Consider the following 24799-nt stretch of genomic DNA (forward strand, 5'->3'; position numbering starts at 1 on the left):
TGCCCTGCATGTTTAGCAGGCCTTTGGAGAAAGCCGCTCGGGCCAGGGTCACCAGCAGCCATGGTTGGCAGCGGCCCACTCCTTGGTCTGTCCAGCGGCGGCGCCGAGAGCAGTGATCTATGACCCCATTACCACCGAGGCCGCTCGAGGGCTGCAGGATGGATTACCCACTGCCCTGCAGAGCGCCAGGCGCAGACGGGCCCAGGTGAAAAATGAACTTCATCAGACTCCCCGGCTCCCAGGGCCATCCATCAGCAGCCGCCTGCCCCCAGGAGGAGCAGTGGGGTGGGGGCTGCCAGGCATGTGGCTGCCAGCTCCCCTCCTCCACCTCTGCCTGGCTCCCTAGGGACTCCAGGAGGTACCGGCAGGCCACCTGCTGGGGCTGGGCAGTGTGAGCTCTCCCAGGCCTTGATGCCTGGGCTCCAAGTCCTGACACAGGGGAGTTCACATGCTGCACCCCCTCCACTACTCCCCAAGCTGCAACTGAAACATCTGTGGGGTTGCTTTGCTTTGCTGGGCTGGCATGAGACAGAGGGTCAGAGGGGACCCAGAAGCTCAGGGCCTGGGCTCTGAAGGTGGGGTTCCTCCCTGCCTCTGGTCACTGCTTCCCAGGACAGAAAAGGCTCTGTGCCTGTTGGACCCCACCCTCAAGGGACCAGCTTGACATCACATACCCCCCCCAACACACAGATTCTGTGTCCCCCCCCCCCAGATGCTTCAGCAGAACTAACTACTTATAAAGTCCCTTATGATGAAGGCTGAGGGTACCTGGAACATTCCCAACCCTTCCCTGCCTGGCTGTGAGCTCATGGTCCTTTTGTGGGCTAAGCTGAGAGATAAATCAGGAGGGCAAGTCAAATGTACCTCTTCTGCCTGTGTAGAGGACCCCCACCCCACCACCACCACCACCACCACCCCCCCTGGGCCTTGGATCGACACTGCAGTGCATTGTTCTACAATTGGGGAAATAAAAGATCAGAGAAGCTGAGTCAGCAGGTCCGAGGTCACACAGCAGCAAACAGCAGCACCTGAGGGAAGCCAGAGCCCCTCTCCCTGTGGATACATTAGGGAGCCAGGGACAAAGAGGGCTTCAGGCTGAGCCCGGCACCAAAGAGTCAGCACAGAATGGGGCCTCAGCCAGAGTCTCAGAGCAATCAGAGGCTCTCTGAGGACTGCTAAACCCCCATGGCTCACCTCTGCCTGCCCATAGCCATTCCTTGAACCCAAGGGATAGGGAGGAAGCTTCTGAAACTGATTTGGAAAAGGAGAAAGACGGGATGGGTGGTAGCACACCTGGTTGAGTGTAACTGTTACAATATGTAAGGACCCCAGTTCGAGCCCCCAGCCCCCACCTGCAGAGGGAAAGCTTAGCAAATGGTGAAGCAGTGCTACAGGTGTCTCTCTTCTTCTCCCATCCAAGTACTAACCAGGCCCGACCCTGCTTAGCTTCCGAGATCAGACGAGATTGGGCGTGTTCAGGGTGGTATGGCCGTGGACTCTCTCTCCTTCTCTATCACCCTCTACCCCCTCAACTTTTGGCTGTCTCTGTTCAATAAATAAAGATAATTAAAAAAGGAAATGAAAAAAAGTGGGGGAGGAAGGACCTACCCCAGCCCACTCCTTGGAAGAGCTGGGTGTAAAAACTGTATTCTGAGGTGAAACTAAACTAAAAGGGTGTAAAACTAAAGCTAGAGGTGGCTGTCAAACCCCACAGAAACCTGTCAAAGTGACAGTCCGGTGCACCTCCTGCCACGGGCCAGGACACCAGGGTCCACTGTGACGCCTGGGTATGGAAATTGGAGGCAAGTAGGCTCTCCTACCCTACATCACATCATCCACATAGGATGATGACTTCCCACCCTGGGGGCTCCTGTTAGCAGCAGCTCCCCTCACCACAGCTCAACCCTCCAGCTCTGTGACTTCCCAGTCCCTGCTCCCCATAGACAGTGAGAAGGCAGCAGGAAGAGAAGGTTGTGGGCAACTGGGAGGAAACACAGTCACCCAGGCTGCTGGGGGAGGAAAGCGTGAATGTGAGAGGGCTGGGGGCTGTGTGTACATGCATGTGAGCATGTGTGTGCCCATGGGCTGATGTTTCTGTGTATGGCACATGCACATGTAAGGAGTTGTGAGCTTCACATGTAAGTATATCAGAAGCTGAGTTTTGCATGTGTGTACCCATGCAGGAAGCTGTGTGAGCCCTTGTGCCAGCTGGCCCTGGGGAAGGAGGTTGTTCCAGAACGTCTGCTTCCACGCACCTGTGTGCGCCACGTTCACACCCAGAACATCCATGCACCTGAGTGCAGCGTGCTGGAATCCAGGACAGGCCTGAGCCCGACTCTACACTCCTTCTACTCACTCAAAGGTCCCAGGGGAGTGCCCACCTGGCCAAGGCCACAGCTACTGCCCCAGACATCAAGCTTCTGCTTCTCACAGTAAAGCAAAGGCCAGGCCATTTGCTCTGGTGTCTGTCTTCCCACTGTATTTCTGGGAGGGACACCATCTAGTGAACCCCTTCCCCCCACACTGCCAAGCTAGGTCTAAAAACCTGGGAGATTTGGGTGGGGGGGGTGTCACCACATGTCCTCTAAAATGCATGTTTATGCAGATCAGCCTCATGTGGGGGGGACAGCTTTGTCTCCTAGATCTAGGCTGCAAAGGGGCTGCCTCTGGTCTCTTCTTGCCCAGGGCTGGTGGGGGAAGGAAGGGCCCGGAAGTCAAGATAAGGCCCAGTTCAGCCCTGGGGAGGGAGCAACAGGCAGCAGATAAGCCATCTGAGCCACCAGCCCCCAGCCCACAGTGGTGTGTGGCCAGGAGATAAGCACATGGAGGGGGAGCCCAGGCCCTGTGATGGATGCACAGTGGACAGCTGCCTGCCCCAGACAGAGGGAAGCTGCCAAGGACTAGTGACAGCAGCCTCTGGGCCCAGGGTACTTCTGTTCACCTCCTGTCACTGGTCCCTGATGACCCCCAGCTCTAGATAAGAGTCAGTGGGTACCCTTACCCTGGCTGGTGACCCCTCCTGCCCTCTTCCTGGGCCCTGGGGACATTGAGGTTGCTGTCATCCTGAGGGACAGATGCCTGGAGGTATCCACCTGTGAGTCAGTTGGGAAGACATTTCTGTCTGTGAATAGCCACAATGGCCTCAGGTTTTCCCTACAGATGAGAGGTGATAATTGCAGGTGACCTGGGCCTGAGACATGGACACACACACACACAACACACACACACACACACACACACACACACACACTGAGGGCCTGGGGGAACTGCCAGTCCTTCCCCTCCCCTTCCACTTCCAAGGGAGAGCAACTGTGTGTTCTGATGCAGGCTGTCTAACCACCAAGCCTCAGTTTGCTCACCTGTAAAATAGGACTAATGGTGCTGGGTCTGAGGGGTGTCACAGATATTGGGTGGGCAGCTGGGAAGAGATGCTCCACCTTCATGAACTAAAATGAAAAGCACAAGCCTTCATAGCCAAGTCCACTTCCTGCTATAGGGTTTAAGGTCAGACTCAGGAATGGTCAGGACAGCATTCATCAACACAGCCTGAGGCAGAGTTGCCCAAGGGCCCGCATGTGCAGAGGAAGAGGAGGATGAACCCAGGCTCGTGCACACAGCAGGAGGGTATGTAGCTAGGAAAAGGCACAAATGGTCACGGAAGCCAACCTTGATGACACTGTGCACAGGGAAATAGGTCTGCACGAAAACTCCAGATAGAATGTGACTGCACTCACATGAAACGTTTAGAAAGTCAAAGTGTTGATAGATAGAAAGCAGACTCCTGAATGCCAGAGACTGCAGGAGAAGCATGAGAATGGCAACTTAGGTTGGGAAGGGTCTGCTTTTTGGGGTGATGGAAATATCTGCTTTTACATGGCACTGGGGAATGAAACAGGAACCTCTCATACACACATGTGATAGGCCGAACCAACTCCAGGCCCAGCTTTCATCCTACAGACAGATTTTTTTAAAACATGAGATAGAGTCAGAGAAATCAAGAGAAGGGGGAGATGGAGAAAGAGAGACACCTGCAGATCTGCTTCACTGCTCATGAAGCTTCCTCCCTGCAGATGGGGGCTGGGGGCTTGAATCCAGTTCTTCGTGCATAGTAATATGTGTGCTTAACCAGGTGTGCCACTGCCCTGCCACTACAAATAGAGTTGTTTTTTTTTTTTTTTTTTTGAGATAGAAATAGAGAGGGAGTGGTCCAGGAGGTGGTGCAGTGGATAAAGAGCTGAACTCTCAAGCATGAGATCCTGAGTTCAATCCATGTCAGCACATCTACCAGAGATATGTCTGGTTTTCTCTCCCTCCCTGTCCCCTCTCTCTTTCCCTCCCTCCTTCTATCCTTTTCATAAATAAACAAGTAAATAGAAAAAAATAAGTAGAGAGGGAGAAATACTATAGCACCACTTCACCAAATATGCCATTCCCTTACTGCCATCCATAGTGCTTCCATCTGGTGTTGGGTCTTGAACCCAAGGTCTCCAGCATGATGCAGTATGTAAGCTACCACTTGAGGCACTTCCCAGGCCCTGAAGATACACACACACACACACACACACAAACACACACACACACACACACACACACACATTTTTTTTTTTTCACCAGAGCACTGCTCAGCCCTGGCTTATGGTGGTACAGGGACTGAACCTGGGACTTTGAAGCCTCAGGCATGAAATTTTCTTTACATAACCATTATGCTATCTACTCCACCCCCTGAAGATATTTTTGAACTGGATAGAGGGGGTGGTTGTGCAACACTGGGAGTGTACTAAATGCCACTGAACTGGATCTTTGCAAATGATTCCTTTGATGCTATGTGACTATTTTTTTTCACCAGGGTTTTCACTGGGGCTCTGTGCCTGTATCATTCCACCACTCCCAGAAGACTCCTTTTCTGTTTTCTTTCTGAAGATAAATAGAGAGAGGAGAGATGATCTAGCAACATTCCACTGCCTATGAATCTTCCCCTGTACACGGGGCTCTCATATGGTGGCTAGGGATTTGAACCTGGGTCAATGTGCATGGTAAAGTGTGGGCTCCATCAGGTGAGGTATCTTCCTGCCCCTTCTGTGAATTTTATCTTGAGTCAGAATTGTATGTATGTATGTATGTATGTATGTATGTATGTATGTCTAGCCAGGCAAGGCCTCCTAGCTTCAACACCCTAGGTGACTTTTTCAATCAGCTAGAGAGAAACAGAGAGAACTTACCCCATTGCCACTACAATACTTCCCACTGGTGCCAGGGCAAGCCTGGGCTACACCCATGACAAGACAGGGACCCTACCTGATGAACTATCCAGGGATCTCTCTCCCAAACTCACTCTACCACAGATTCTACTAGCCAGCCCAGCTTAGCTAAAGTGCATGAACCAGCACTACAAAACCTCCACAGGATGACAGAGGTACTGGATCTGCCTGGAAACTCACAGGTCCCCAGAGGAACAGAGACTAGGAGGCACCCTCTCCCCACCCCCACCCCCATCCCCTCAAGCATTACATCTCCTTCCAGCAGCCACGAAGGCTGATTCTGGAGCTGACAATTGACAGCCCTCCAATACTCCCTCCTGTAAGGATTAATTGGACCTAGTTATTGGGTCGTCAGAAAAGTTATGGTATATTTTTCTGTTTTCTATGCAAAAACACATCCTGACTTTTCCAACACCCAACAGATCCAGGGCCACACCCCCTGGAGACAATTTGTCCTCCGTGTTGGTGTTAGGGCTCCAGGCAGCTGCCATCCACTGCAGAGCACAGGCCAGTGTCTGACATGCACTGATCCTGACAGTGGGGCTGGGGGGCTGGTATCCCCACCCCACTGTACCTCTGTCTAGATGTGACCGCAACCAAGGCTTCCATTTCCTTGTCTCCAAAACTAAAGAAGGGGCTGATTCTTGGGTGCAGGGAAGAGAATGGGGGTGGAGGGTGGATTTCTATGTCCTTACAATTCAGAGGTAGCCCTGGGGCCACTCTTGCTCCTCCCTCTGTTCCCATAAAAGCCTCTGCTGCCCTCCTTCGCCTCTTGAGTCCTTTGGGTCACTTGAGGTCACAGCTCTAACTCTCCTCCTCCGTGAAGCTCTTTGGTGTACCCTGAACCCACAGGGGTGCCCAGCTGAACAAAGGCTCTGCCTGTGACCTCCTGCTATTGCTCAGGGCTTTGAAGACTATTTATATTAGAATTTCCTGGTCACTTCTGTGGTCCTTATGATCCATCAGAAAATTCTGGATATGATAATGCTTTGACTTCCCCAATACATGATGCCTTTGGGTTTAGAAAATAATCCAGGGGGCTAGGTGGTGGTGCACCCTGTTAAGTACACATATTACTAAGTGCAAGGAACTGAGTTCAAGCCCTCCACTCCCTGTAGTGGGCCTGTAGGGGGTCCACTTCATAAGTGGTGAAGCAGGTCTTCAGGTATCTATCTTCCTCTCCCTCTCTCTATCTCCCCATCCTCTCTCACTTTTTCTCTGTCCTATCTAATAAAAATTAGAAAGAAAAAAAATAATAAAGGAAAAATTGGCCATCAGGAGCCGGGGATTCATCGTGCCAGCACTGAGCCCTAGTAGTAACTCTGGTGGCAAGATGAAAAGAATCCATTGTGGGTATTGTGCCTGACAGGGTTGAGGCACCTAGGAGGCATGAAACAGGTAGAGAGGCAAACAAACTGGCCCCCCTCATTGGTCAAGTCCTACATCTCACCTCCAGGATGTGGTGGTGGGTGGGGGTTGGAAGGGGCAGTCACAGAGACCTAGTCCTGGCTTGTGGGTTCTGGCCAGGCAGGGGGAACTAGTCCTGATGGAGGAACCGTCAGCAACTCCCACCCCAGCTGGCACCTGACAGTCCCCTGGGGAAGGTTTTGGCCCCCACCTGCAGGGAATGGGAGAGACCCCACCTACCACAACAACCAGGGGTGGCTGGCTCTGTTGTGGTAGACTCTGCCTAAGTCCTGAGACCCAGCAAGCTCTGGACAGGATACACAGGCCTGGGAGATGGTTCTCCTTCAGCTGAGAGCTCCCAGATGGGGTCTGTCAGGGCACTATTGGGGTGTCCCTGACCCTTAGGGGGCATGAGGAAGCTTGGAGGGAGGGGGTCCTAAAGTGTGCTTCCTGCTTCTGACCATCCATGCCCCCTTTTCTAGTCCAGGCTACTCCCTGGCTTCATGGAGCCCTGGACCTGAGTGTCAGAGAAGGCCATCAGAAGGCCAGGCCCTTCTTATCCCCACCCAACCCCTTCCTAAAAGAAGGGGTCCCACAGGACCATCTGGCTGTGCCCTGCCTAGCTCTGCTCTCCTCCTACCCAGATCCAAGCACAGGTTTTCCAAGCCCCAGAAGGCCCAGATGAGGCCTGTGAGGCCTGTGGTTTCCTTGGCCCAAGAGGTGGGGTCTCGGGTCTGACAACTTTCCTCCAGGCCCCACAGAGAGAGAGGAGACTCCTACCCCAGCCCAGCAGGCGTTCATGAGCCCAGGCTAACTCAGCCACAGGGCAGGAACTAGACCATAAGTGCTAGAGAAAGGACAATATCAACAACATCTCCCCTGACCAGGGAAGTAAGAACAAGTGTTTCCAAGGTGTTATCCCTGAGCAAAGGATCAAGAGTTGGGTTAGCTGGACAGGGTGCATGCCTTACTATCCATAGGGCCCTAGGTTCAATTCCCAGCACCACCTGGGAGTGCCATGGACAGCACCGATGGAGTTCTGTGAGAGGTAGGAGAGTGCTTTGCTCTCTGTATGTCTCTCTCTCCTCTCTCTGTCTTTTACAAAGCAGGGACTGGGGTACTTGGGACACAGTGCCATGAGGGCAAGGGTGGGAAAGGAAGGCAGAGTCCCCAAGCTGCTTCCACACTGCAGGAAGGCCCATGCCATTGGGATACAGGGGGAGCCCAGAGCTGGGCAGAAACCCTCATGGCTCCAAGGGACTAACATGGCTTCCTACAGCCCTAGCCTCCAGCCACAAGCAGCCCAGCATGGCACTCTCCACGATCACTTGCTCATGCTCCAAAGCCAGCATTTCAGCTTGAGATCAGAAGTGGCCAGGACTGCAGAGTGGAAGCTGAGATGCAGCTAGTGGAGAAGGGGTGGGGGGAGCCCTGAGATCACAAAATGACAGCTTGCAAGGCCCCAAGTGTTGGCCCTGGTGGCCATGAGGCTGGGGGGGGGGGGGTTCACGGTGAGCAGATGAACTTCCCTGGCCCTGGATACAACCTCTCTCCCCAGAACCAGGCAGGTGGTTCTCTCCCCCCACTCCCAGGCCTCTCTCTTCTGCTTGTTGTAGCCCCCACCAGGCTTGACTCCCATGCACCACCCACCAAGCACCCACCCACCCAAGCGGGGGGGGGGGGCACCTGCGGTTTGGCAGGACCTGCGCTGGGGTAGTGGTGCCTGGGCCACCCTCCCCCCACTTCTGGGCTCCCCTCCAGCCCTGGCTCTGGCGGTGACAGCCCGCCTCCCACAGCTCTGAGAACAGAGACAGGCAGTGTTCACGTGGCCTCCACCAGGACCACACGCGGGTGGGTGGGCAGGAGCAGGCCGCCACCCCACATTGCCAGGTCACAGGCTCTGTCTGTGCCCAGCTTGCCATCAGGGGCGAGGAGCTGGCCAGCAGGGCCTACCCAGCCACCTTGGTCACCCAGCCTGGTCTGGTGAAGCAGAGGGGAGTTGGGAGACACAGCAGCAAAGCATTCAAAATAGCCTAAGCCTAACCCTAACCCCACTGTACAGATGTGGAAACTGAGGCCAGAAGGGGCACAGACCTGCCTGCAAGGTTCTGAGACTGTTCCCTACTTACTGGAAGGTAGGGAAAGAGAGGGGCAGCAGAGGGTACCCTATCTCTATGGTGAGGGCTGGCCAGTAATAGCAGCTGAGACTCCCCCTCCCCAAGATTTGGGAGTCAGCTGCTCAGACGCAAGGAGGTGTGGATAGGGGGTGGGGGGTGGGGCCTGACCCAGAGTGCAGAGTTGGTTCCTGGGGCAGGTACTAAACCTGCCCCTCTGAGCCTTGGCCTGCAAATAGGGCCAATGCAGGCACTCACTGTCTCACACCTTCCTTCCCTTCTCACCACCTGGAAGAGTGGAGACCTGGGAGGCAGGTGAAGAAAGGGAGCTGGAGCAGCAGGAGGGCAGCAGCCCCTGTGACTCAGGCACTCTGGCCAGCTGCCCCTGTGCTGGGTGGGAAGGCTGGGTCAGAGTGTGGGACTCCACACCAGCTGTGTCATGTCTGCCTGGAAGCTTGTTGGTTGGAGCAGCAGAACCACTCCTCAGCCCTGGCGCTGTCCAGGGCATCGGTGCAGAAACTCTCACTTATGGCACCTGAAGGGGCTCTCTAGCCATTTCTGAGCCCCTGGGCCTGGGCAGGGACAGATGGGTCTTGCCTGCACAGTCAGGGGCCTGAGAGGAGTAGGTGGGGCAAGAGGCCAAGTCAAGCTGTGGGTGGTCCAGGAGGCGACACCAGAGCCTGTGTGCCTAGACGGAGGACAGAAGTGATGATGGGGCCCCTGATGGGGTGCTGACAGCTCCCACAGCCATGCCAGGCCTCAAGTCTTGACCCAACTCCTCCTCATAGCTTAGGCTGCCCAGAGAGGTCAGGAAGACGGGCTGGGTCACACAGTGCTGAGGACAGTGTGGGGATGAGAACCCAAAACTGTCTACAGAGTGGGCAGGGGTCCCAGAATGGTCCCTCAGCATCTGCCAGAGAGGGTGTGGTGCCACCACTGTCCCCCCTGGAGCCAGAGAGGGACTCAGGGTCCTGATAGCTGTTCTCAGGGCTCACTCCCCTCCCCCCAGACTCCAAGGAAGTCAGGGTAGATGTGTCTCTTCTGTGCCCCCACACCTCCTAAGGCAGGCTGGCCAGCTGCCAGAGCCACTGTCTGCGAGTGAGCTGCCCTGGCCTGAAGCCCTGCTCACCCAAGGGGACTGTGGGTGCACACACACACACACACACACACACACACACACAGGCTCACACTCAACACACAAACACATACGTGCCAGTATGCACGCACAGACACCTGAGCCACGGGCTAGGAGCTGCTGAGCTGGAAAGCTACTTGACCTGTCTGTCAGGGTGTGTGTATGCGGGGTGGGGTGGGGGTGGGGGGTGGGGGGGTGGAGCCTGGCAGGCAGCCTGGCCTGCGGCACAGGGAGATGCTGAGGGAGGGAAACTGGACTGGCTCCACCTCAGCACCATGACCGCAGGGGCAGGCAGGGGCCAAGGCATGACTGCTCTCTGCCAGAGACTGAGTCTCCAGGTTTGCTTGCAGGGGGCACTGCAGGGCACCCACCTCCACCAGGCACATTCCACCCCATGTGCCATCCAGCCATCCTGCAAGCTCTGTGTGGCACCCACTGCACAAGGCATCACAGATGCATCAGAGGCCATGCACAGATATTGGTGAGGGCAGGACCCCGGCCAGAACCAGGACACCACCTGAGCACAAGGCCAGGAGCTCAAATCTGAGTGAGCCACCTTCTGGACCCTTGCATAGTTATTTTATGGGAGAGAGAGAGAGAGAGAGAGAGAGGGAGAGAGCTCTGTTCCAGCATATGCTGTGCCAGGGAATGAACCTAGAGCACCACACAAGCAAGGCCTGTGCTCTACCTGCTAAGCTCTTCTTTCCACCAGAAATGTTGCTCAGGCTGACTTGGAAGAGAATTAAATTTGAGGCAAGCTGATGGACCCACACAGAAGAACTGTTGCCAGGTACAAAGCCCTTCCTTTGTCCTTTTGCTGCTATGAACTGCATTTGAGCCCATGGGTTATTAAATCTTCCAAGTGAAACTCCTCCCCTTTCACTTTGTGAAAATCCAGATCAGCAGCTCTGGAGGTGGTACAGTGGGGAAAAGACTGGTTTTACAAGCATGAGATCTCAAGTTTGATCCCCAGCATTGTATGTGCCAGAGTAATGTCGTGGCTCACTCTCTCTTATAATATCTATAGATACTTTTAAAAACATTTCATTTATTACTTGTTTTATTAAATAGAAAACAGAGAAAAATCGAGGTGAGGGGGAACAGAGAGAGAAATTGAGAGGGGGCCAGGCGGTAGTGCAGTGTGTTAAGCACATATGGTGCAAAGCACAAGAACCGGTGTAAGAATCCCAGTTTGAGCTCCGGCTCACCACTTGCAGGGGGGTTGCTTCACAAGCAGTGAAGCAGGTCTGCAGGTGTCTGTCTTCCCCTCCTATCTCAACTTCTCTGTCCTATTTAATATCAATAAGGGCAATAAAATGGAAAAAATGGCCTCCAGGAGCAGTGGATTCATAGTACAGGCACTGAGCCCCAGCAATAGCCCTGGAGACAGACAGACAGAAGGGAGGTAGTACCTGTAGTACTCCTCCACAGTTCATGAACCTTCCCCCCCCCCCAAGTGGGGACTGGGGGCTTGAACCTGGGTCCTTGTGCTTTGTAATGTGTGCTCAATGGATGTACCACCTGGCATATATATATTAGAAGACAATCTAAATCAGCTTACCAGTCATAGTCACACTCTTAGCTAGAGGGACAGAGGACACAATCAGCTTTTGGGAAGCAGAACAGAAAGGGAGAGAGCAGAGGTGTGGCTGCCAGACCAGAGCAGGCTCCTCTGCTAATTAAAGAGCCTCCTGGAGAGAGATGTACTCACAAGCTGAGAACCTCCCTGGGGTCCAAGGCTGGGTTCTCTCTCCTGCCCCAACCTGCCAGCGCTGTGCTCCAGGCTACAGGAAGACAGATACTGGCAGGCTGGAAAGGAAGCAGATGCTGGAGGGAAGGGAGCTAGATAGAATGGGGGCAGGGGGTGCTTATGCTGTAGGAAAGCTCCTTTCCGTCAATGTCCAGGTGGGTGGGCGCTCTACACGGCTGGAGAAGTGACCAGACTGAACACCTTAGGCCCTGGGAGTAGCTGCCGCCTGGCAAAGGAGCCAGGTTCTCTTCCAGGGCCACCAGTCAGAGGCAGAGCTCCCAGCACCTGCCGCCCAGGGCCAGGCCTGCCAACGGTTTCCCAGCCTGCGCCAAGCCCAGGAGCAGCCCCGCCCGCTGGCAGGGAGGCCCAGACCTGGCTGGCCCAGCTCATCTGCCCAGCAGAAACAAAGGCCAGACTGGGCCAGGACTTCTAGGGGCCACCCGGCTGGTTGCCAGACCACAGTCCTGTGTGCAGGCTTTGTGCTTGGCACCCTGCAGGGATTGACTAGAGGAGGTGGGGGGGCACAAGAGGGTGGCTTTCAGATGCAAAGAGGCAATTTGAGTGAAGCCAGCAGTGTGGATGCACACATGAAAAAATGACACCCTGATCACACCCAACAAGCAGTCACTCAAAGGGCAGGGAGGTGGCACTGCAGGAAGCTCAGCTTACAGTTAGTTATACCTGCCAGCAGGCCCAGCTCCAAGAATCCAATGTGGGTCCTGAAGTTCAGCCCCTAGGACCCCCAATTCTCCACTGGACTCCTGTTTTTTTACTGATTCTCAAAGGACAGCTTCCCTGTGAGTGTTGGGGTCCCCCATCCAGGCAAAACCAGGGTGAGTGACCCCACTACAGGGATAAGGAGGGCAGGAGAGGCAAGGGTACAATGGGGGAGGGTAGGCCAGGACCTTATATGCATGTGTGTGTCTAAGAGATCTGCGTGTGTCTAGTGTGTTTATGTGTGCATGTAAGAGGACTTGGGGTCCCTGTATGTGTGCATCTATGTGTGTTCATGTGTTGGTGCCTCTGACCTTGTATGATATCTGTCCTCACAAGTTCCCTGCCTTTGTCTATACCCACTTTTTTCCCTGCCTGTCTGCTCCTGTGTGTTTCTTGTTTGTCCCCATGTGTCCCTGTGTTGAGTAAACTGCCCTCCCCCCCCCCTGCCTGGGAGTACACAGCTGGTCTAATGGCACAAGAGGTGGCAGGTGTATAACCACATTCGTCACTGTCAGGCTGTGAGGCAGCAGAGGTGGCTGCCTGAACAGACAGGATCTGAGGATGCTCCCACTGGGCCTCTGGCTGCACCTCCACCACCAATCCCAGTGCTAGGCCTAACCTTCTGAGAACAGCTGGCAGAGGGAGCCTGAGCTCCTGTGCTGACCTAGGCACCCAGAGTCCAGCTTGGTGTGTGCAGCTGGTGTGTGTGGGGGGGCGCAGGATGACTCTTTGGCAGGTTCCCACACTAAGGTGTCTGGGTGACAACAATGACTAGTGACATCAGTGCAAGTACTGCACCACCGTGAGTCCCTGAGGGCAACTGGGTCCTGGAGCTGCCCAGACTCTGCCCTCACTATACCTGCCTGGGGAACAGGCACCTTGAGGCCACGTTACTAGGAGGTGGGAAAACTAAGGCACAGAGCAGAGGAACACATTTATACAAGTTCTAAATGAGCTGGGGGATTTACACCACCTACCTGTGCAACTGCCAGGGCCCGGGAAGCCCCCAGAAGTGGGGAGTGACCCTTGTCTATTGGAAGTGTCTGGTTGACGGGTCCATCCCCAGCCCAGAACTCACTCAGGTCCCTTACAAAGACCCCATCACTGGGGAATGTTATGCATGTACAAACTATTGTATTTACTGTTGAATGTAAAACATTAATTCCCCAATAAAGAAATAAATTTTAAAAAAAAGACCCCATCACAGGGAGAAAGAGACAGTTTGGGGCCTGCCCTGGAGAACATGCTCCCATGGAGGCCTCAGGCGTAGGGTGAGCAGGCCAGCTCCTTGGGGCCTCTTGCCCAGATAGGACTGTACAGGGCAGTTGATGGTGGATGATGCAGAGGCAAGACACAGGACTCCACTTTGAGGCACCTTGTTGGCAGAAATAGGGCCCAAAGAGCTAATCCAGGACCGTCCCCATGTTAGGACACTGGTGTCCCCACAGCCCCAAGTCCAGCCAAAGGGCCAATGGGAGAGCCGCTTGCTGACTCCAGCCCATGATCCACAGGCCCTGTGACAAAAGTCTGAGGTTCCACACACAGGTCTGGCTGCCCCCCTTCCTCCCCCATTGCAGACATCCACCCTTGGCCCAAGAGACACAGAGAGTCCAGGAGTGCCCAGTTCACAGCCCAAAGCCCAGAATCCAGCCAGCACATGGTGAGCAAAGGGGGAATGTCTGGAAAAACACACTTGCAGGATGGGGGTCTTGTGGAGTGGTGGGAACCACTTGAGGACAAAACGCTACAGCTTCCGGGCAAATGGAACAGTCACACCAAAGAACTTGACCTTGGAACCCCCTCCCCACCCTAGCACACTGACCCATGAAACAGTAGATCCTACCTGTGGCTGGGAGGTCTGCTGTGGGCCTGTCTAGGCCACTCTGCTGACCACGTGCTGGCCCTGGCTCCTGGGCCATTCTGGTACCTCTGCTCAGGCTCTCTGTGGGGACACCCGGCCGAGGCTCAGGCTCTCGGGTGGGAGGGTGCATGGCTGCCGTGGATGTCTCAAGAGACGCAGAGGTGACCTGGAATGACAGAGCAGGGACATGGTGAGTCATGGCTATATCTGCCCATGGGAGCCCAAGAGTAGGTGGGTGGGTGGGGGGACTAAGTTTGCTGGGCACCCCTTCTTTCTTTCAAAGATCAAGGCCTCAGTAAGGCTGGTCCCTGGCAGAAACAGCACAGGAGGTTCCACGCACAGTAAACCATGCTTGGGACCCCCACAGGCCGCATGGTTACGTAAGTCATCTGAGCCCAGACCCAGCTAAGAGGAGGAGCCTGGCAGAGGGGGGCAGCAACAGTATCAGAAAGCTAGAACAAGAGAGCAGTCAGGTACCAGGTTTAAATGGGGGGGTTCACCCCCAGGAACGGGTGGGCCACTTCCTGCAGGTGCAACCCCCCCTCCGTGGCCACTGCCTGCTGGGTCTCTCCTCTAGCTTCCTGACACAGATGTTTCCAAGGCCTCCTTCAATGGTGAGCTGCACCACCCATGCTGCCTCCCTAGGCCCCCAAGGACAATGTACCCACCTCTTCCCCACCCCACCCCGTGTCCACCAGTGACAAAACTGCAGTCCAGCCTCAGGGCACCTCTGTGGGGCAATGCCAAGTACACCCAAGGGCTCACTGGGAACAGGTTCATGGGCAGAACTGAAACACCTCAGCTAAAAGACCAGGACACAGATGGCACAGATTCTGCCGACCCCAGGGCAGCCCTGCCCTGAGCTCTGCCTGCATGGTGGAAAGCACCACTGCTAGTTAGTCACTGCAACACTCACCTGCCCTGCTGTGCCCACATGTGGGGCAGTCACACACACCACTCCCTCCCATGCTGCTTTTGCATTTTTGTGTGTGTGTGTGCAGGACTAGATACTATTGGGATTGAGTTGCCTCCAGTCTTGAGTATTCTCATATATTTCTTTATAGATAAAGAGGGAGAAGAAGAGAGAATAAAGGAAAGAGGAGAGACACTGTAGCATCACTCCACCATTCATGGAGCTCCCCCTAGTGCTGTTTTTTTTTTAATCTTTATTTATAGATAAAGTCAGAAATGGAGAGGGAAGTGGGTAACAGAGGGGGAGAGAGACAGAGACACCTGCAGCACTGCTTCACCACTCATGGAGCTTCCCCCTACAGGTGGGGACTGGGGACTTGAACCTGGGTCCTTGTGCACTGTAGCATGTACACTCAACCAGGTGTGCCACCACCCAGCCCCTCTAGTGCTGTTTATGGCTCTCCATGTGGTGTCAGGGCTCAAACCTGGGGCCTCTTGCACATGTTTGGTCTACCAAGCCACCCCTTGGGCCCTTGCCTTTTTTCCTATTGTAGTTCAACAAGTACAACATAAAAACTGACCACCTTGACCATTTCTAAGCCTGTCACTCAGTGTCACTACTGTCCAATATTCCCCACCACCCATTCTCAGAACTCACTCATCTTCCCAAATGAAACTCAACCCGCACTAAGCACACCACTCCCACTCACCCCTCAACCACATTCCACTTGCTAGTTTTTTATTTGTTTTTTAATTTTTTTAAGCCATGGTTATTACTGGGGCTTAGTGCCTGCACAACAAATATACCACTTCTATTGATTTTTTTTTTTAAACAGAGGCAGAGAAATTGAGAGGAAAGGGGGAGACAGAGAGGGAAAGAGAAAGAAAGACACACTTGCAGCACTGCTTTACCATGTATGAAGCTTCCCCCTGCATATGGCGATCAGGGGCTTGAATTTGGATCTTTTCGGATGGTAACCTGTGTAATCAACTAGGTATGTTACCACCTGATCTCTCTACTTGCTGTTTCTGTAACTTCATCTCTCCTGTTATCCACCCCTGCCCCCTTTGCATGGCTGGGGAAACTGAGCCTCTGAGAGGGTGGCAGGAGGTGGAGGCAGCAAAAGCCTAGGTCAGTGGGTTCCAGGTCTTGGGCTCTGCCCTCCCACTAAGAAGGCAGGCCTTGTGTGGGAGAGGCTATAAGCTGGGCTCCTGCACATAGGGTCAGGGCCTGGAGATTGACAGCGGGGATCAGTGACCCCCATTCCTGCTTGCCAGAGTGAGCATGGCTGCTCTCATTTTTTTTTAAAGGGATCAATGCTCTAAAGCCCCAGTGCCTTAGGTGATGAATGGCTCCAAATTCCACCAGTGGAAGTCAGCCTCTCCTGCCTGCAGGCAAAAGACAGAAATTTACTGACTGTTCCAGGAGGCTGAAATGTATGGGATCCATATGGGGACACTGGCCAGATGGCAGCCCCACAAATTCCACAAGCATGCTGGCAGCTTAGGCTGGAGCCAGGAGGAGGTGACACCCTAGGCCACACTATGTTCATCCATCCATCCATTCATCCACTCAGCTACTCATTCTAGCTAGCTGACTCAGAGCAGGCGGGCTCAGTAAGACCCTCAGTCGTGCCTTTCATCCTTCCGGATTTCAGCTCCTTTCCTGTCCTTGCCTTAATCCTCTTGGGGAAACTCAACCAAGTGCTGACCTGCCATATCCACTATTAGTTGTGGAATGACTCATCCAGACAGGGTGGCACGTGGTCACACTAGGCAGTGTCAGCATGTCACCTCTGTCCCTATCCTGAACTCCTGTCCATTGGCTGACAGAACAGAGACAAGGGAGCACCTGGACCCTGTGTTACCTCCTGGAGCTTGGGCCCCAGGGTCTCACTGAGGATGGGGACAGGTGAGCCATAGGTGGGAGGGCCCTTCCTGAACACATTCTATATTTAGCTAGCCTAATGATTTGCGCCGATTAATCCCCACAAAAGTCCTGTCTCCATCAAAAACCTAAAGTAGCCTGTCAGCCTACAAAGTGAGTGGTGCCCTTTGAACCTAAGAAGTTGCGACTTTTATTACTTTATTTATTTTGAAGTCTATTGTGTCAGATATAAGAATAGCTGTTCTTGCCCTTTTTTTTTGGGGGGGGGTCCATTAGCTTGTATGATAGTTTTCCATCCTTTCACTTTGAGTCTGTGTTTGTCTTGTTGAGTTAGGTGGAAGAAGTTGGAACTATTAAGGAGCAACTGGGAGACCTGGTTTTGTTTTTGCCATGGGGACTTGGTGCCTGTGCAATTTCACTGCTCTTTGTGAACTGCTTTTCTTCTTTATTTTTTTCCTCCTAATATCAGAGAGAAACAGAAAGGGAAAAGGAAAGAGCAGGGCTGAGCGGTGGTGCACCTGGTTGAGCACACGTTACAATGTGCAAGGACCCAGGTTCGAGCTCCCAGTCCCCACCTGCAGAGGGAAAACTTCACAAGTGGTGAAGCAGTGCCACAGGTGTCTCTCTGTCTCCTACCCTCTCTTTCTCTCCCTTCCCTCTTGATTTCTGACGGTCTCTATCCAATAAATAAATAAATAAAGATAATAATTTTTTTTTTTAAAAAGGAAAGAGCAGAGGGGGAACACCACAGCACTGCTTCACTGCCACTGCTCATGAAGTTTTTCTCTTGTGTACAGTGTTTCTCTGTGATGCCAGGGATTCAAACCCAGGTCCTCATGCACAGCATAGACTGCTTAGAGTCAGAACTTGACTTTTAATTAGGAAGCAAGAAATGACAGGAGCGACTCACAAGGAAGAAGTTGATGCAGATGTGAAGCAAAAACAAATTTGATAATAAGAGATATCCTCAAGGTCTGTATGAAATTCAGGTGGACTTTCTGGAGTAGGTGGAATCTGAACAGCTCTTCAAGGGCAACAGGCTTTGAAATGGGGAAATGAGAAATAGGAGAAATAAGATATTCAAATGTGAAGGCCAAGATGACAAACCCCACACAAGGTATGGGGTGAGTGAGAAGGGGGTAGCCCCCCCCCCCCAACACAGCAGGGAGTCAGCTGGGGAGATCAAATCTCTTCTTCCTTCAGCTGATGTTTCTCTTTTTCAAGAGAACTTGAGGAGCCATCTGCAATGGAGAGTGCAATGGTTGCAGAAAGACACAGGATCACTGCACACCCCACAGACACTGCCAGTGGGAGTGCAAAGTAGGGGGGAGGATGTCAAAGAACAGCCAGGTAGCTCCTCCAATGTTAGCGATTAGGCAGCCCTCTGACCCAGCACTTCCATGTCCCATGTGGGGATGCAAGTGAACCAAAGATGTGCACATCAAATTCTGCCCCTCCCCTCTACCTGTATGAACACAGATATAGGCCCTTCCTCTTTAGTCAGGCTCCAACTGAGACCATATCCCTGCCCATGCCCAATCTTCCAGCCTGTGGCCCCTGAGAAGAGGATGCCTGGTGTCTACAATGTAAGGTGCTAGCTTAGCAATCAATTGCCATGCAGCAGTGGATGTAACCTGGAATCCCCTAGCATCACACGTAGACCAGACACTCTGTGTATCTGAAACACTGGGGGCAGGCAGTCTACCCACCCTGCCTTAACTCGAACAGAAGTGGAAGAAGTTTGTGTCTTTTCTTGGGATTGGCTAGCAGGGCTCCAGGCTGGGTCACAGGGACACACTACCCTCCTGCCAAATGTGAATGTGGATGACCTCATATCTTTCTTGGCCCCGGTGGGGCTCGGGTTCTTGGCCCGAACATCAAAAGGAGGCAGAGAGCTGCCTTTCTGCACGTTCAAAGGCCAAATTTATGACAATTCCCAACTAATAAGAAGCAGGTTCTGGAGCCAACATTTCCATTGTTCTTTCACCCCACCAGAGCCCCAGAGTTCCCAGCTCCTACTCTGTCTTCACTTAGAGTGTGGTTATGACGGGCTGGGACACATATTGTCCCATCTCTGGGGGCTCAGAGCCAATCACATGGCCTTACAGACAATGGGATAAATGCTATTGTTTCTTTGATTTTTCTGTCATTCCTGTCATAGAAGAGAGAATTAAAAGCCCTCCCAACCCTGAAACTGCTGAGCTTCTGGAGAAAAAGGACTCCAGTAAATTCAGTGACCGAACTGGAAGAAGAGTTGGAGGTCGGTTCCAGAGTCTGTCCCCCGCAAAGGAGGCTGCTTAGTTGTGTGGTCAATCCCTAATTTTATTCATTGTATTAATACTTTGCTCTTGAGACTCACCCCCATGACCCGAGTCAAGAGATCCCCCTGCTCTATTGCTTTTCAAAGCACTTTGGAGCTAGAATTCACAAATGGTTCAAGCAAGTTCACAGCCCCAGGAAGAGACCTGTCCTCATTCCCTGGCCCCTCCTTCCCTGGCCCCAGCAACCACAAAACCACTGCCTTTGTCTAGAGACTGGCCAACTCTGGATAGGTTACTTCTCTCCTTCCTTCCTTTCTCCTCTCCTTCCTTCTTCATTCCCTCCTGCCTTCCTCCCTTCCTAAGTAGTGCTGGGGAATAAACTGAGGGCCTTACTTACACATTCACAATATGACTGAGTGACTTCCCTGGCGCGCGCGCGCGCACACACACACACACACACACACACACACACACACCCCAACACCACCACCACCATCACCACCACCACACACTGGCGGAGAAGGGGGGAGAGATCACAGCACTGTTCCACCATGATGTCTCCATTGGTGCTGTTCACAGTGCTCCCATATGGTGCTGGAGCTTGAACACAGAACCTTACCCATAAAACATGTGCTCTGCATGCTGAGCAATCTCCCAGACTCTGCTTTGGCCAGTTCCCACCACACCCAGCACTTTGTGTCTGCTGCTTTCACTCAGCACCATGTTCCTGGGACCTGTCCATGTCACAGTAGGGAAAGTAGGCATCTCATAAAACAAAGTGGGTTCTAGTCAGAAGGATAGGTAGCTTGGAGACTCCAGGGACCTTTCTCCAGCAGCTTCTTGGCTCAGGCTGGTGGCTGTTCCCGAAAGTGTTTCACCTTCCCTCCAGAGACTGGCTGGACGCTTTGTGTCCAGGCAGCTCCCCCCAAGCTGGGAGGTCCTGGCAAAGTGGCATCTGCATGGTAGATCTCAGTTTCTCTTTCTGCAGAGCAGAATTGATGACACAGCAAGTGCTTTCCGCCCCAAGGACAAGGGAGGGTTAAGCATGTCATTGCTGTTGGAGAGCCTGCCACACAGTAGGTGAGCAGGGAGGTCAGCAAGGGGAGGCTTAGAGAGTAGTGGCCTGAGCACCCTGAGGCTGGGAGGGGGTATTCCTGGGGGGAGACTGCACACTGGGTAGCAAGAATTAACTTTCTACTGGCCTGGCATCCTGAGGCAGCCCAGGGGCTCCTGAAGTCATGGGAGTCAGGATCCAGGCCTATGCCCCTATGCTCTCCTGCACATCTCTCTCTCTGATCAGCTGGAGAGGCATCCCTGCAGATGATGCTGAACACAGGGGGAAGCCATGTCCAGAGCTGTGGCCTGGGGAGTTGGCTGCTCTGCCTCAGTCCACACCCAGAAAATGGGTGGAGAAGGCTAGCCCCAGGGACACACTGTGTGCAAGCACCTGCCCATCTGATGCACCTTCCTGCTGGGTGCAGTACGGCAGGAGAGGGGACAGGGAAACAGGCCACCCCACAGCCCAGAGGACACAGTGTCATCTGCCTTGTGCCCCAGGATGGATAAATCAAGCAGAGGTGGCAGAGCAGTCTCAGGGGGTGAGACCCCCCCCCATCATGAAGTTTCGCACTCAGCTCGGAGACCAGTAGGGACTGCTGAGGCTGTCTGGTAACCGGGCAATGGGATCCTCTGCCAGGGACCAGCAGGTCACAGGACCAGAGAGAAAAGAAAGGGACCCAGGTGAACCCAGCCCTGACTGCCCCCATTCTGGTCCCCTCTAGAGCCACCCCCAGGGATAGAGAGCTAGAGACTCTGGCTGGTTTCCTAGTGCATCTGGGCCCCAAACTCATATTTTAGTTTAAGCCCCTGATTCCCAGTAAACACCCTGTAATAGCACATGGGCACCGTGCTCCAGGTGCTCCAGACACGGTGGCCTACCTATCACCTAGGCCCTGGGCCTGGGGAGATGGATTGGCTGAGTGCTGAAGCCCCAATAAGCAGGCAACTCGGGGGTTATTACACGCGCGGCGCAGGCTGGGTGTAATTGGAAAGTTATTAGATATGGAATACACACAGCACCCAGCAAATGAGTAATCAGGGACTAATTAAGCTCGTGCGACACAGCCGATGGTGCGGGAGAGTCTGGTGGCTTCCACATCTGTGATGGCAATTAAGGGCGCGCCGGCTGTGGGAGGTGGAGGGGGGTTGCTGAGTGGGGAAGAGGGGCCACAGCCTGGCTTTTCCCCCACTGAGTCCCCTCCATGGGGTTCTCACTTTCTGGGGGCTGCAGGGAGGGCATCTCATAGCCTACAGGAGCCTGAATGGATACAAAGTCTAGGACTGGAGAAAAGAAACCGGTTTTGCCCTGTGTTTCAAGCCTGGCTGGGTGACAACCAACAACCAGTACGGCCACCCAAGAGGACACGAGCAGTCCTACCTCTGCTCCTATAATCTGTAAAGTGCATGTGCAGAACCCACTCTTGTAGTCTTTCCAGGGAGCCCAGACAAGGGTATATAGCCAAGTCTTCTCAGAGTGAGGGAAACTGAGGTAGGAGGACAGGAAGTGGACAGAGGCCACCCTCCTGGTTCTCCTCTGGCCAGCACCATGCCTGGAGTTGAGAAATCATGCCAAACACATTTATCCCATAAGCATTTTCATAAAGTCCTTATCAAGGTTTTGACCCCTCCACTTGGAATGCAAGGGCCACATGATTTGGCATGCTCTAGCTTCTCACATTTCTGCCATGCCTCACCCCAAATACCTGGCTATCCTAGCAGCCATGCATGCATTCAGCTGCCTCTCCATCCACCCACCCACCACCCATCCATCTAGCCATCCACCCACCCAGCCATTCATCCATCATCTATTTGCCATCCATTCAACCATCATCCACCAATCAATCCATCCATCCATCCATCCATCCACTCACCTGCCCATCATCCATCCATTCATCCATCCATCCATCCATCCACCCATCTATCTATTCATTAACCATCCAGTCATCCACCTACCTATAGATCCATAATTCCAATTATGCATCCATCATCCATCATCCATCCATCCGTGCATCCATCCACCATCCATTCATCCATCCATTAATCCACTGAAAAGGGGACATTAGTTCAAAGAATTTAAGAAACAAGGAGTTTGCCATAGGGAGAAATATCTGGGGAAAGGTGCTCCAGAGAGAGGGAACAGTGAGCACAGTGCCCCTGAGGCAGGAGTGCACATGGTATGTTTGAGGAGCAGTCAGGGGGACAGAATGGCTGAAGATGAGCCAGGAAAGCAACACCGTCACATTCTGAGAGGGCCTCATGGGAACCTGTAAAAACTCTCACTCTCATCTGGAGTGAAACAAGTGCTTGGGAGATTCTGAATTAAGGAGAGAGGTGATTTCAGTTTTGGTTTTCATATTAACTCTTCCATTAAGGCACCCAGAGTTTCATATGCATTTATAAACAATACCCAGAACAATCCCCTGAACCCTTGATTCATCTTCTCCTAACAGTACCATTCAAGGGAACCATAGCATGAGGCCACAAGTGAATGACACTGACGTGCCTGCTGCTTTTTTGTCCTGTTCAGTTTAGCTGCTGCCAGAAGTTCCATGTCCTGTGCCACCACTGTGGCCATGCAGAAGCATATGCAGCCACGAGCCAGCCAAACCCCCCCCCCATTGCCATAGTTGTATCATTTCAAGTATGTCATGCACACAGGCAGTGTGCTAGCCCTTAAGACTGGCATTTTCCCCTGGAGATTCCCCTGGCATGTGGCTCCTGTTAAAGGACAAAAGGCTTCCAGTGCCTGAAGAGCAAGCAGCCTGTGTGTGCAGTCCCTTCTGATGGTGGGGCAGTGGTTCATGGCTCAGCCACAGGAGCAATCCTGGTGCTGGCTTGGGGGTGGGAAGCTGGTTTTCCCTGAAGCTCTACCTGCCCTCTCTGCCTCCCTCCAGCTCACCTTCCCCCCTTGCACCATCCCTGCTTCCTCCTCCTGCCTTCAGAGTCTGTGCCTAGCTTTACTTGCTAACCAACCCCCCCACTCAGCATCTGCAACCTTATTCATGGATTCACAGCCCCCAGACCAGGTACTTATAGGACATACTTATAGGACCCCTTTCCCCAACCGCTCTCCAGCACCCCCTCTTCTGATGCCCTGCCTTCCAAAATGGGGAGGCTGGGTGACCTATCAACTGTAACCATGACAGGATCAGGGAGATAACTCAGCATTAGAGCTCGGGATTTGCATGCCTAAGATCCCAGAGGCCCCAAGTTCAAGTCCCAGCAGCACCATATTCCAGAGATGGATAGTGCTCTGGTCTCTCTTCCTTGTTTGTCTGTAACAGGCAATCCTGATGGGGAGTTTCCTGTCCTAATGTACAACCTGCTCAATGCCACACACTGGGAAGACAGAAAGAACCCCCCGCCACCCTGGTGCACCAAACTGGCCACAGAGATTGATCCCAAGGACTTGGGTCCAGGTGCCAGGAGCTTGTCTTGGCCCTGGCCTCCCCAGGAGCTGCACTGGCTGCAGGTGAGCTGGGCACAGTTCCCTGGGGGAGGCACCATGGCTCCTTGATGGAGCAGTCAGTCTATCAGCATTGACACTACATCAGCTAAGTGATCACTTGGCTATTAATTCTTTTTTTTTTTCTCCCCCAGCCCTTGCCAAGGGTATTACAGTGAAAAATGGCAGCTTAAATGCAGGGAAATTCTTCAGGGTGACAAAAATAAAAATAGCTCTAATTGAAGCTGATAGAAATTATACCCTTTAAAAACACACATTGGGTGCAGTGGCCATAAAGTAAATTAACGCCAGGCCAGGGTTCCTGTCACAGGCTCATGGAAACACGATGACAGCCACGGTCAACAGACTCACAGGGTGTCACATCTGCTCAGTGGTCACATGGTAGGGACCCACAGTGCCAAGGTGAGGGGGAGAGGGAGGTGAGTGGGAGGCTAGCACCCATGGGCGGGCAGAACAGTTTGGCTGATCACTGCTCTCTGGCTCCCCTGTTGGCTGCAAAGGACACACAGCAAGGGCCCTGGCCTACCAGTGCTGGGCAGTGCTGGCATGGCCGGGGTACCCTGCAGACCCAGGCAGAGGCTGAGAGAGCCCTTAGACAGTCCCCAAGTGAGCTTGTCATCTGGAGGACATGGACTTGAAGCTGACACCAGAAGCCGGAACTCCTGGGGTTTGCACACAGAAATTCCAGAAAGAACTGCATGCTTGCAGATGTGGTGACAGAGCTCCTCTCACTGGTGGAGGGGGCTGGGGGAACAACACAGCTCAGTGCATGCGAGAAGTGTGAGCACATAGGCAATAAAGTCGTGATGAACGCAGAACTGCATCTGCTCTGTGCTCAGCACGGTTTAAGTACTTTCCACATATTTTAATTCACTTAAACCTGAGAACAACACACTGTCGGTGTCACTTTTGCCATCATCTCCCAGACATGAAAATGGTTAAGAGTCCCAAAAAGGCTGCTTCCCTCCCTG

General features: G+C 53.3%; 1 protein-coding gene across 7 annotated transcripts in view; it reads right to left on the reverse strand.

Moving 5' to 3' along the window:
• Positions 1-24799, reverse strand: part of GSE1 (Gse1 coiled-coil protein) — a 392245-nt gene that overhangs the window by 246080 nt on the left and 121366 nt on the right. For all 7 annotated transcript variants that reach the window (XM_060185063.1, XM_060185067.1, XM_060185066.1 and 4 more), the window contains one exon: positions 14225-14408. In XM_060185063.1, coding sequence (XP_060041046.1) covers positions 14225-14408 — 184 coding nt within the window. The remainder of the gene's footprint in view (positions 1-14224; positions 14409-24799) is intronic.

Source organism: Erinaceus europaeus, chromosome 2 (genome assembly GCF_950295315.1).
Source record: "Erinaceus europaeus chromosome 2, mEriEur2.1, whole genome shotgun sequence".
In the NCBI taxonomy this organism is placed as follows: Eukaryota; Metazoa; Chordata; class Mammalia; order Eulipotyphla; family Erinaceidae; genus Erinaceus; species Erinaceus europaeus.